This window comes from Buteo buteo, chromosome 6 (assembly GCF_964188355.1).
Source record: "Buteo buteo chromosome 6, bButBut1.hap1.1, whole genome shotgun sequence".
Taxonomy (NCBI): Eukaryota; Metazoa; Chordata; class Aves; order Accipitriformes; family Accipitridae; genus Buteo; species Buteo buteo.
Genome location: NC_134176.1, coordinates 38,097,928 through 38,111,056, shown reverse-complemented (window position 1 = coordinate 38,111,056; position 13,129 = coordinate 38,097,928). Strand labels below are relative to the sequence as shown.

Below are 13,129 nucleotides of genomic sequence, written 5' to 3'. Positions count from 1 at the left end.
ATGGCACTCCCTGTTCAAAACAGGGGAAATACCTGCTCACATCAGCAATGTCTTATCTTCCAGTAAATAAATACTAAAAAGCCTTAAAAAATCCCTGTCTAACATAGTGCCTACTGTATGCAACTCTCTCACAAAAGCAATTACTGACAAAAGATGCTGGACTGGCTGATCTGGCAATCCTTACAGTATGGTTTTCTACTGAAAGACAGAAAAAGGCTGGGACAATTAAAGTTTAACTCATATTCTCCTACTGTATACATGTTTTAGCTCTCACCAGGCGAGATTCACCACTCTACTTCCAGGAGGGAAAATGCAGGGGACTTCAGTGAGGGCTGAACCCTCTTTTGAGCCCAGGCCACCCAGGCTAGCTGAGCCACATCCAGTGCCTGCACTAACAATACCACACTCTACTCTCTTTGGAGGGGGACTCCAGTGGCTGGATGACCGGTTCAGCTTGTCTCCTCAGTGAGCCAAAGCCAGATCACACCCACCAGTATCACTGCCTCCCTTGCTGGACAGTCTCAGACAAGGTACCAAGAAAGGACTGTGTCTTTCTCTAGCCCTCACAGTCCTGCAAAACCAGTGCAGAGACACCTGTGTAGGACAACATGAACTTTCTTGGCTGTTACTGGAGAACTATACATGTACTGCCAATAAAAGGAAGTCATCTACTCAGCAGTTTTATATCAGCACTAAATTCATGAAAGGATAAAATGCCAAGAGGACCACTTGCAATGACATCGTGCCTTGTCAGAGCAGCAGAGTCACAAAAAGAGTTTGAGGTGGTGAACAATAAGAGCATTATATTGGCAAAGATGTGCTTTTCTTCCAGTGAGAATTCAGTTGCTAAGTGCATCAAGAGGATTTACAGCAACCCTTTGCTGTAATAACTAGACATAGGCCTGCATGATAATCCCACATTTGGCTGTGGCACACTGGCTAAGACTACTCTGTCTCCTTCTAGTAGTGTGTTCCCAACGAAGGAAAGAGCTTATTTCTGCTACTACGGTACGTCTGAAATCAAGTAGTAGTATGGTGGTGCCATGCCAAATTTTCCAATGCAGAAAGTTTCTCTGTCTCCTGAGTTAAAGTAATCTGCATGTGGTCTTGCACATATTACTTACATCATCTTTTTAAGAAACTTAATCTAGCCAGTTTTGTGCTTTGAAGTTTTGCTGTACAATGTAAAAGGTTTAAGTCTATCCAGACTGCATCAGGTACCCTGCACACATTACATCGTGTATTTTGTGGGATTACAAGTGCTTATCAACAGTGCAAATAATACAGCCCAGTGCATTTATTCCACTCAAGACTGTCTGAAACTTGTTCATTTCTGATAACTGTCAGCTAAACCACTAAGCCAGGTGGGGATGATGCTTGTTGGAGCTGTTTTGAGCTTTAGCAGCAGCTTCTAAATCTCCTTCCATTACTTATTATTAATTACTGTTCGTTAAGCACCAGCAGTAAGAGAAACATAAAGGCAGCTCCGTAGAAAGGGGTTAACCTTTAAGCACAAGGCATATCGATTAAGACCACAGTATGAACAGTGGGAGACGTCTTGAATCTGAAGCCAGGAGCTGGGATTCTAGTGTTTGTATTTTTGGCATCTGTATCTGCAAGAGGATGAAAAGGCATGTAAGTCTTTTTAAGGATAGGTGGGTGTTTTGGTCAAAGAGAAAGCTGACGCACCTAAAACTATGAGAGAGAACTGTAGATGTACTTCTCAGAGATGCGTCTACAGAAATATTAATAAAGAAAAGGCTAGAATGTAGTCTTACATAATTCATTGCTGCTGGGACACAGGCCGGGAGGGAAGAATGGAAAAAACAGTCCATAAAGATGCCAATAGTTTCTAAGCAGAAACATCTGTTGAAGTCTTAAAAACGGTCAGGCCTGCAGCAAGCTCAGCAACAGGAAAGCCTGCAGTTGATCACTCCTACCCTCATCAGCCCCATAAGCTCCTACCCCTGGGATCGGTGCAGAGCTTGGAAGATAACTGACACCATGAATCAAACACGGCTCCTTTCTTAAAGGGGAAAAGGGGAGGAACAGAGAGCCAGGATGGGCGTCCAGGGAAGACAAATGATTATTTGGAATGGAGGTATTCAGGAAGAGTTACAAAAGAGTAAGGGAACATGCAAAGGGAGACCCAGTGGCTTATCCATTCTGTCCCAAGGGGGCCCGTACGCTGAATTTCCATTGCTCTGTCCAGTCTAATTTTAAATGTCTCAAGCAAAAGGCCTTGCTCCCCTTGGGAGGCTATTGCAAAATCTCACAGATCATCTTTGCCTTTTACATGACTGCCTCTTCCTTTGTGATAGTTCATTTAGTTTTCTTTGTTTTCTCTTGATATTCAACAGTGCCCCCCGACATACCAGTTCCAAACAGCAATTTCTTCTTCCTGAAAGCATTTTTTCCCCTCTGCTGTCTTCTCTCAAGAAAGGAGTTATCTTATCCGTGGAGGTTGTATTTTGTTCATCTCTGCAGGATCTGCATCTGCCAGCAGGAATGGAGCACGGTTCTGCTGGATCTTACAAGGATCAATGAAAGGAGGGCCTCAGCTGCTATATTACAAGAGAAGTATAAATTGGCAAAAGTTCTTATAAAGCAGGGTTTGGAGTGTTCCCATCCCCATTTCCAATCATTTCAGGTGCCAATTTTGGCTAATTGCTCATGTTAAAGCTTCTCAAAGTATGTAAACCTTTATCCACAGAGAAAGCCAAACTTCAATCAATGACAATAAAAATTTTAACTACTAGTCCTTGGGTGGAGATTCCATTTTTGTTTCAAATCCAAAACTCCAGCAGCCTGCATTATCCATGGGAGTAAGCAGCAACCTAGCAGTGAATTTCTGAGTTTGTACAGGATTCTATTTTAGAGTTAGTGGTGACTGAAATACCATAAGACCTGTATTTCATTTCTCAAAAAAAGGGTAATATTTGAGTGCTTGGGACTTCAAAAGTATTTACCCCGCACTTTTGAAAATCTAAGCAAAATCCTTTCTCTCCCTTAAACTAATCACTAACATTTTCCTAGCAATAGTTGTTCTATATGAAGTTAGACTGAAGGGTCAACATATGGCTTAGATTGGAACTCTTGCTGTGAAATTATCCATGCAGTCCACAACCAGCACCTCCATAACAATAACAGAAGTGAGCGGAGTAGTGGTTAAAGTGATCAGATGTTCAAAAACAAACTCTGCAGTTTTCAGTATTCATCAGTTTTCAGATTTTGACCTGCTCTAGGTCTGCACTCCAAAATGGCACAAAGTGATTTGCTTTGTGGCCCAAATGCTCCCAGTCCTAAGCATTGAACATCAAAGAAAGCTTGCTGCTTGAGTGGATCTCTTCCAGCCTGCATGGCTCTCTGCTCTTCTTCCCCAACTTTTGCTTTTTTCATTAGATTAGCAGCTTTAAACAAGAAACTATGGCACTATCTGAAGCTCCAAGGATCCATTTATCAATGTTTGTAAGATCTTCTCCACCTTCATACTTGCTTTCTGGCTATCTCTATAAACACCGTATCAGGGGATGACTTCTTGATAGTGAACTTGTCCATGTTTCTAGCTGTGGAGTCAGTTATCCTCACTTAATGTTGACAGTGGTACAAATAACATTACTAGGAGTAGTGGTACAAGACATAGCTTTTTCGTATCACGCAGCTCAAAATGACTGACCAAACGGCCTTATCAGTAGCTTGGCTTTCCTTTCAGGTGTGGAGCAAAGTTTTCACACTGCATGTGAGGCACCGGATGGCTTCAAAGACTGAGAAACACAAAAAGGCTTAGGAAGCTTCTTGCATCCCGCTATTCCTCCTGCAGATTTCTAACCAGTCTCAACCAGCTGCCTACAACCAATCTGGGCTCATGAAGCCCCAATTCCCTGCAGGTCCTCTGGCAGCACACAAGAAGGGAATGGTCTCCAACAATGCAGGAGTAAAGGGAACTTTTAACTCAATGTTAAGCCTCTTAAAAAATGAGCTGAGGTTCCTCTGAGATTTTATTAAATCTGCCAGCCTGTGAAATACTGCCCAGTGGATCAAAGACACAATGCACCCTTTCTTAGCTTGTGTTGAGCTCTTCATGGATCTCCAAAGGGCAGGAGGGCTGTAATGTCTCGTTAGGTCAGTCATTAAAAACAAGGAACCCAAAAATTCACCAGAGACCAAGAGTCAGGATGGGACTCCGCCATCCCTTCAGGAGCACGACGTCTGACCCTTTCAATTCATCTTCACTCCCTTCTCCCTCCAGTACACTGAGAACCACTCACTGTTGCTGATGTATAAAACCCTGCCACGACAACTACTAAAAAGGGCAGCTCCATGCTGGCATTGATCCTGCCTTCATCTCACTGCATTCATTGTCTAAGAGAACAGAGGCAGGATTAGAAGGGGGTTTAGAGTGCAACCAGGCAGTAAGATTAATAACTGCTCTTAGCTTCATTCATGATCAATTGAGTGTGTGTGAATCTGCAGAGGACCTTCTCCAAACAATCAGTAGGGATGGTAGTGGCAGTCGTGGAACCAGAAATCCAGCAAAGCAAATTTCAGTTACACAGCATTTCTTGTAGGGAAAAATTAAACGTTTTGCTATCTCTTGATTGGCAAATACTGCTCTGCTTGCATAGATGCACTAGTACTTACCCCCAAATCTGTTATGCACCCTATCTTACTCCGCAGAAAGTCCACTGACTCCAGCGGGCACACAGGCAAGCCTTATATGAAGGTAAGTTTGCTATCAGGCATGCTTTCAGTTGCACACTTGAAAGGTGTCAGCTACTTTTTAAACAAATCAAACAACCTGAAGCCTACAGGATAGTATGTTTTACCAGATCTATCCCAACTTTATCTCCCACAAGTAAATGTAGATAAATCACATGGTCTGGCTCCTGTTTCCTGGAGGGGTTAGCACTTCCTTTTAGAATATATGCATATATATATTCATATATTTGCATGTGCATATATGAATACAAGGTATAGCATGCACAGAGGTCACAGAGGTGACCATCAAATGGGTTTCCTATTGACCAGCACGTTAGTAAGACCTGACTGGTCAAAATTCAGTAGTTGCTAGTGGAAAAGTGAAAAATGCAGTCGCATGTGAACGAAAACTGGCCATGTTTTACATTCATCACCTAATTCTGTTAACATCACAAATCAAAGTATTTTTGTAGCACTTTGACTGGTTGCTTGCAAAGACATGCAGTACAAGGAGTGACCCCAGTGGGCATGCGCATGCAAGGCTTTCAGGACACCACTCTGAATGGGAGCAAAACCGTGTGGGAAAGGCACGTGTTGGGTTTTGATTACAGAGTATGGAACATCAGATAATGTTCATTTCCAGAGATGCCCCTATTTTGCATTTGTACATCACTTTTTATTCTAGTTGGCCACCGGTGACGCTATTACACAACAGCTTAGGAAAAAGGTGAAAAATAAGTTTCCCTTTATAATGGTCAACAATACCTCGCAGGCATGTTTGTGCAGCCTTGGAATGCCTGGAGCCAGGCTTCAAAAACGTGGAGCCCTCCAGGCATTTTGCTAGGCCTGACAAAGGACAGGAGGGAGGGCATGTGGTGAGGGCACGTGGTTGCTTTGCCCTTACCACACTCCCTAACACGTCCTGTAATGTATCCTGCAGGACCAAAATTCTTACTTCAAATAATGGAGCGTTACCTGAATAGTCATCCCACAGTCTGTGCACAGCAGCTGGCTGTATTCCCAAGCATTGAGAAATTGGCCATCCCTATTTAATTGAAACAGCAGAAGAATTTATGGAAGCAAAATTGAATTCCCCTAACTGATAATTGAAAGATTAACTTCTGGAGGGAATGCTTTGAGATTTTTAATGACCACACACGATCAGGAACTTGGTTTAGTATCTCATCTATCCATGTAATACTGACTAAAACAGTGCTGATGGTAGAAAAAAGGAGAAAAGGAAAAAAAGAACATATAGGCCTTTGCCATCTGAAATATGGTGTGAAGAGGTCACTGCAGCAGCCCCACAAGATCTGGCTGCCTGAGGAATTTCTTATTGATTAGCAATTCATACTGGCATCAGTGAGAAAGAGTCCAGGAAAAACAGAGCTGCTCCAGCGTGTTTTAAAACAAAACAAAACAAAACAATCCCACAAAACCCCCACAGGCTCTTGTTTTCATTAAGCCAAGTGCCACCGGCTTCTGCAGACCTCAACCAAGATCGTTAATGGTCAAACTTGGACTACCTTTATGGGACCACCATCTGAGACTCATATTCAGTCTTCAGAGTAATTTTAAATTCTGTTTCCAATTCATGCTAACCTCTTACCTCCCTAAAAGCATTCATAAAAAATACACACTAGCATTAAAGTAAGACTACAGCCCTTCATGTCCAACGTGATATACTGGGGCAGGGTATGGGTGAAACACAAAATGGGCAGTGCAGTGAAGCACTGCTTCTATAGGTTCCCCTGCCCAATCTAGAGGCCCAAGGTAGCCCAGTAACTTCAAAGTGTTGCTTTTTCATGACAGGGCTATATGACTCAATTGGGTTATTTTGAATTAGACCTTGTTAAATGCTGCCTCTTTGGCAGTTTTAGCCAAGAACTGACCATGGAAATATCCTTTTTTGCTGATGTGAAAGGACTTTGCTTTAGGATTGAGGCACGCTAGCCAGAGCAATAATAAGGAGAATATGGAGCAAGCAGCAAACATCAGTCTTCATGGCTGTCATACTAACATTAAATTCACTAAAAAAAACAAATGAGAGAGACAGATGGTAAGATATCTAAGAATGCTGATACTTCTGAGAAGGGGAGCAAGACATGGGTCATTTGTAAAAATAGCAGAAACTCTGTCTGTAACTTCAGCAACATTCAATGTCTGTATTTAAAAGGGTCCTCCGAGGCTGCAGCTTTCACGCACATACCCTGGCTTTCACAGGGAGCATGGGAAAATAAGCTTATTGTGTCGGAAGGCCTTGAAAGGGAAAGGAGGCTTGCAGCAGGACGGGAGGAGGGGAAGAGCTAGAGCCCAGCTTGAAAACGCATGGAGAGAAATCGAAAACAAACACGTACCTACCCCCAACATGCACACGCGCACACACGCAAGCCCTAAACTCTGACTGAACTCTGGAATTGGAGACCGAGCTGGTTTGGGAGCCACCACTCACTCTTCTTCCTTTACTTTTTTTTTTTATTTGATTTTTTCTAAAGTTTGTTGTTTTGTTTTCAATTACCTCCGCCTTTATAAGGAGGAAAAGAAAATCAGCAAAGTTTTTTGTGTGTGTGGGGTGTGTGTGTGTGCATATGCGTGCACGTGTGCGTGCGTGTGCGTCTCCCAGGCAGCTCAGGAAGAGCGAGTTGTCAAAAGCCCAGCCCAGCATCTGGCTTTCTTGTTCCTGGTGAGGATTTTATAAATATTTGGGAGGTTGCACGGGGCGGGGGCGGGGGGGCTGCAGGAGGGAGGCTAGATAACTTTTGGGCCCACACAGCACATAAGTTTTGAAAGCCTGCTTTTCATTAGCATTGCCTAGCAACCAACTCATCTGCTGCAAATCTCATCACGCCCCAGCAAAGCATCCACGGCATGCTAATCTTTTCATTTAATAGAAAAGCTGCTGTAATCTTTCTTCCTTTTCCTTTCTAAAAGAGCAGACAATAATAATAATAACAATGATAAAAAAAGAATCTAGCTCTGCTCCTCCCGCTGCCCTGCACTCCCCCCCCAGTGCTCTCGTTGATCCAACACTTTGCCGAGTTCCCATGGTTGACCCACATGTGTGTGTTCTGGCTGATAAGTCTCAGATGCAAAGGCAAGCTTGAGTCGGTTTTTGCTTTTTGTGTTGTGTGTGCTGGAAAGGGAGGGAAGCAAGGGGGAGGATTTTTCTGGCTGGGTGCTAAGAGAGGAAGGAGGCAGGCAGAGCTACAGCGCTTAGAGTCCGAATGGCTTAAATGAAATCTCTGGCTTCAGATACTGTAACTGAAGCCTCCCCAGCAGACAGGAGAGAACTGGTTTGTTCTGGTGTGTGCGCATGCATGCGTGTGCATGCTTCTGTGTGCGTACACAAGTCCGAGCTCTCGCTATATCTGCAGGAGAAGAGCGAGTCTTGCTTTGTCGCTGATGAATTCCATGTCCAGCCAGCTGCAAAACAAGCCATGCTCTGGAATCTCCCTGGGCTTTGCCTGTCCTTTCACTCTGAAAATATCACGCCTAAGGGTAGGGGAAGTGGTTTGGACAAAATAAGACTTGACCTGAGCATCTGCCCAGGACTGAAACCAAACGTCTGTCTCCCCGAATTTTTGGCTTCTGATAAAGCTCAGATAATTTCTCTTGCCACCTGCCCATCTTCAAGCATGTCTGCGCTTTACGGTTCCACATGGAAACACTAATCTATCATGAAACAGGCCATGCATGCAGCTTCTGAGCTGGTGAGAAGCAGGAACCTGAAAACCTGCAGAAAAACACATTTTCAGATATCCAGCCCCACTTTTACAGATGCAGATCCCAATGAACAACGTCTGTGCTACATTGCCCTTCGTTCTTTCCTCAGTCTCCTTCCGCTCTTTCTAGTCTCCATATTTCTTCTACCTTTTTCATACTCTTAAGTGCTCCTGAGGATGTCTTATACTCCCCACTCAAAAAGAAGTTGACTCCTCCAAAGTGCAATCCTGGGGGCCGTTTCACATTCTGCTTAACACCCTGTCCTGCTTCCTGCTCCTTGAACCTGTGAACCTTGAACATAATACACCTCACTCCTACCCACAGGTGACGATTGAGAGCAGACTCTTTACAAACATGTTTCCTTTTCCCCTCTCCGTAATGCTGGAAGCATTCCCATTAGCGAGGTGCTATAAAGATGACTGCAAGATCACAAGGCCCTAAAGCAACGATTAAGTCATTCTGGACAATAATGTTGTTATCATACCTAAGGAAATTACAATGGGGCCATTGTGTAACAGATCAGGTAGAGATACTATGAATTTCTTAAGAAATCCAGATTAAAACTGGAGCAATATGATGCCTGGGAAGCAGTAAATGTTATGTTAAGTTGGAAAGGATACCGAGATTGTGGAAGATGTTTCAATGTCACACTGCTTTGCATTCTTAAGCAATACCATGGTGAACAATTCACTTTCAGGCCTACTCCTACAAAGCCCTAATGGATAGCCCCAATAACAAAACTTTTGACAGCCCAGCTGAAAGAATGGCTGTAGGGCCAGGGAAAAGAACTTCGAGGAAGTTCAACCAATCTCAGCTACATCCTCTGGCAACCACTTCAAAAGATTTCATGGAGCAGAGTGCCCACAAGCAGATGAAATGAGACCTTTCATGCACCATTTACTGCACTCGACAGGGAAGAATTGCCAGGTTTTGAAAAACACATCCACCTCCTCTCTCTTCACTTTTAAACAACTTCAGCGCTACCAGCTTCAGCAGTCTGTGCTGCAAATACTTTCAGAGTCATCAATCAGGTGAAAACCCTTTTCCCTATGCACACACTGGGCTTGAAACCATTATGGGCTGGCTCTGCTCCCATAGCCAGCTGGAGACAGAGGTGCTTCAAATGCATTCTACGGGAAAGGAAACACAAACCCCACCTTTGCTGGTTTTTAATTAAAAAAAAATCTCAAGCCTCATTGGTTCTCAGGAAAACATAGAGTTGGCTCGTGTTTAAAGTGATATTGTGGAAAGAAAATTAGTATTTTAACAAATTCCCTTCCCTATGTTACTAAGAGCTCTAACAAAAGGGCTGTTCACTGTAAAAATAAGACTTTCTGGTCACTGGAAGGCAGGTATTTTGGACTCAAAAGAAGACTGAATTCAGCTATGAATTGCCTCCTCTTGCTAGGAACTTGCACCTATCCTTTCACAGACCTGCATTTCTTTGAAATCAATTCTAGGCCATGCCAGGGACAGTCAGCTCTGTTAGGCTGGATAAGAAGTAACAGATAGCAAGCAATTGCACCAGATGGCAGAGAGCAGCAAGTGAGGAATTGAATGCCACTTACCCACATGGCAGATCATTTACTGTGAACTACCATCACTGTAGAGATAGAAAAGGATATATTCTTGTGAGTGGAAAATAAACTGGAATGGAGACAAGATTCCTTGGTTGGTGTGCAAACTGTGAGTAACATTATTTTTCTGTAGTGTCCCAGTGAACAGAAATTAAATATGTGACAAGTCTCAGTCCTCTGCAGTCCTTGCTGAACTTACATGCATGTTTCAAATACCCCAGCCTTCTCATTAGCAAAATGAGCTGAGAAGCCAAAAACTGAATGAACATCCCCCAGGCCCTCAGAGGATGGGAAAGGGTTTAAAGGTTGTAAAACATACTGTTTTTCACTTTTGTCAACATAAAGGTAAGGAAACAACTGCAAGATCCTCTTGTTAACACTGAATTCAAGTCTACGGATATATGTTCTTCATAGTGTCTACTGGAGAAAAAATTCTTAATCAAAGAGCAGCAGCAAATTATCTGTAATGATCCGTGCTTGGGAAAGGCTCAGGGCTGAGCAAACAATAGATCCTTATATGCATCAACCTTCTTTTTTTTTTTTTTTTTTAGCAAGTTGTAACAACTTCCCTGTAAGATATTCTTGTTTGATAGTAGTCATGTTCTTACAGTATTAGCAAAATGACAGCTCCCAAAGAACAGCGCATAGAAGACATTATTGGACAAGGCTGAGAAACACCAGTTTTCACGGTGTTCTGCAGTTCAAAGAGAGGAAAGTTTGTCACATTGGCAGAATATTAGCTGAGGGAAAGAAAATGTGTGAAGGCAGTTAAATAAGGTTACACAGGTGCTGCTACTTCAGACTGTGGAAAAAAAATAAATTATAATACATGTGAAAGAAAATAATCTCTCTAACGTTTGAGTCTTCTTACTGCAGGGATAAAACCACAAGCTTGCTTTAGGAGTGCTGCCCTCTTTTAACCAGCCAAACATCACACTGACATTCTTTAGTGACTTGTGGTTTGGAGAGACAGCCATATGCAAAACTGAGGTCTGCGTACTTCTTAGAACTAGAAACTATTTGTGTATGTTCTGGTAAACTTTGAGATGCAATCAAGCCAAAGAAAATTTTACATGCTAATAGATCTCCATCTCATGATAAATTTTATAGTCTCCTAAGACGATTTTATCATTTCAGGCCACTCCTTACCCCTCACAAATCAAGAGATAGTTTCCAGTTTTAGGGGAAAGATGAGAAGGGTTTAAATGCTGCCAATACCAAACCAGAGCATTTCAGAATAGCTGGAGATTGAAGCAAGTTCTGTGATTGCTAGAAATAGGTCAAACTCAAATTACATGCAAGAGTACTCCAAAAGTTTAAAGATACTTAGGGAAAGAAACAAATGTAGTTATTACCAAAGTAAAAAGATGCCCTTAGCATGAACTCATTTGTACTAAAGAAGTAGATACAATTTTACTAATGGGATCTTTAAATTTTAAATTGTTCTTCAGATAGAATTCTTGCCTTATAGTTCAGCAAAAATCCCCCTTGCTCTGGACTGAACTACTGAACTGCTTTTTTTCAGAGGATTCATAAATAAGATGTCAATGTTTCCGCAGAATGGGCCCATTAGTGAAAAGACATCAGGATTTGGACTTGTTGCCGTACATGGCATTTTTTGCAAAATTTACTGAGTTCCAGTTGTATTAGGTGGAAAATCCTACAGCCAAAATACCAGGTTTTGGTTTAGTGTTGTCAAACACTTATTAATTTAAATGTCAAATTGCATTACTCCCCAACATTCCATCACAGAAAAATACTGGTATTTTTAGGTTTCGGATAGCTTTAGATCTAAGACATATACTTTTAACTCCTTGCACAAATAGGAACCACACCGTTCTTTCTAAAGGCAAGAGGGGAATGAAGCAAGTATGTTGTCAGCCAATTGCTACATAACAGTGAAATAGTGAGATTCAAAAACCTCAGCGTACATTTAAGGTCTGAAGATGAGTCCCTTTAAGCTATATCTCCCTACATGGACCTCCTTCTTATCTCACTCCCCGTCTCAAACCTCATTGTGGCTGTCACTCCCACACTATTCTGCTTCAACAGTTTCCCAGCCCATCACTGCTGTGGTTCTACTCCTCGCTGCTTCCCATTCTTGTTCCTTCAAGATGCCCAGAGGAGTACTGTGAACAGGGGCATACAGCTTAACTTCCCATTCCCTAGTACTGCCTTCCAGTGACCCAACAGTTCCTAAAGGCTAGAAAAAGAAATTTCAAAAGAAAATGGACTCGACCTTGTGCTGGAGTGTGCTTAGAGTATCACTACCTGCGTTTTCACGTGAAAATAAAAATCCTTCCTCTTTTTTACTCCTAACATCCCATTCATCCATCAATAATGTGCAATCTGTACTCAAAAAATGGAGGCTACAGAGCTTCTTAAAAAGAGAAGAGTTGCTTTCAGTCATTTGTAAAAAAATCACTTTTTGCCTCAGCGCAAACTTTTTGAAGAAACTTTCCATCAAAACCATCCAGACACAAGTCCCTTACATAAGCATTTTTGGCTCAAATGCTATGGTAAATTATAATTAGATGAAAACAAGATTTTATAATGGAAGGTATAAGACAACTGCAACAATCATGGGGTGACTAGCTCTGCCTGACCATCAACGATAAGGTGACAGCAATTCTAAATGCCTGAATGACCAAACACATCTAAAAGAACCTTAAACTCCTTAACAGATCACTTAGGACACATCGATATGCCCAGATGCTCCCTGCTCCCTGGTTAACAGGGGCAATTCCATGCCTGTATCCGCACTGGTCTTAAGCTGTGGACTTCCTTTGGAGGTCACTGCCTGGGCTTTCATGTGTCTACAATGCCTTTGTAATTAATGCTTTCTGGTATTGCAGGCGTAGTGATACGTGCTTCTGTGCTTACAAACACAGCCATCCACTACCTCCTTATCACCCTCCTTTTGCCAGGGGTTACTCAATAGATGGAGAAAACAGCAAACCGCACCCCCCTCCCCCCCAGGATTGCCTGATCAAAGCTTTCTCATTCTGTTCTGCCTTCAAATTAGTTTAGTGTTGCTAAAAAATAAAAAGCCCTAAGAATGCTGGGATCAGGAGCTCTCTAACTACAAAACACACAATAGATGAGCAGCAGCACAAGCTTGTCCACTGTCT

At 42.5% G+C, this 13,129-nt stretch overlaps 1 protein-coding gene across 6 annotated transcripts in view; it reads right to left on the bottom strand.

Annotated features, from left to right (window-relative positions):
• RAD51B (RAD51 paralog B) overlaps positions 1-13,129 on the bottom strand; it is a 457,119-nt gene that overhangs the window by 124,138 nt on the left and 319,852 nt on the right. Inside the window, exon 11 of one of the 6 annotated variants that reach the window (XM_075030461.1) lies at positions 9,990-10,024. The exons of the other annotated variants lie outside the window; for them this stretch is intronic. Within the exon in view, the coding sequence (XP_074886562.1) occupies positions 10,002-10,024 (23 nt within the window). The 3' untranslated portion in view covers positions 9,990-10,001. The remainder of the gene's footprint in view (positions 1-9,989; positions 10,025-13,129) is intronic. 6 annotated transcript variants of the gene reach the window in all.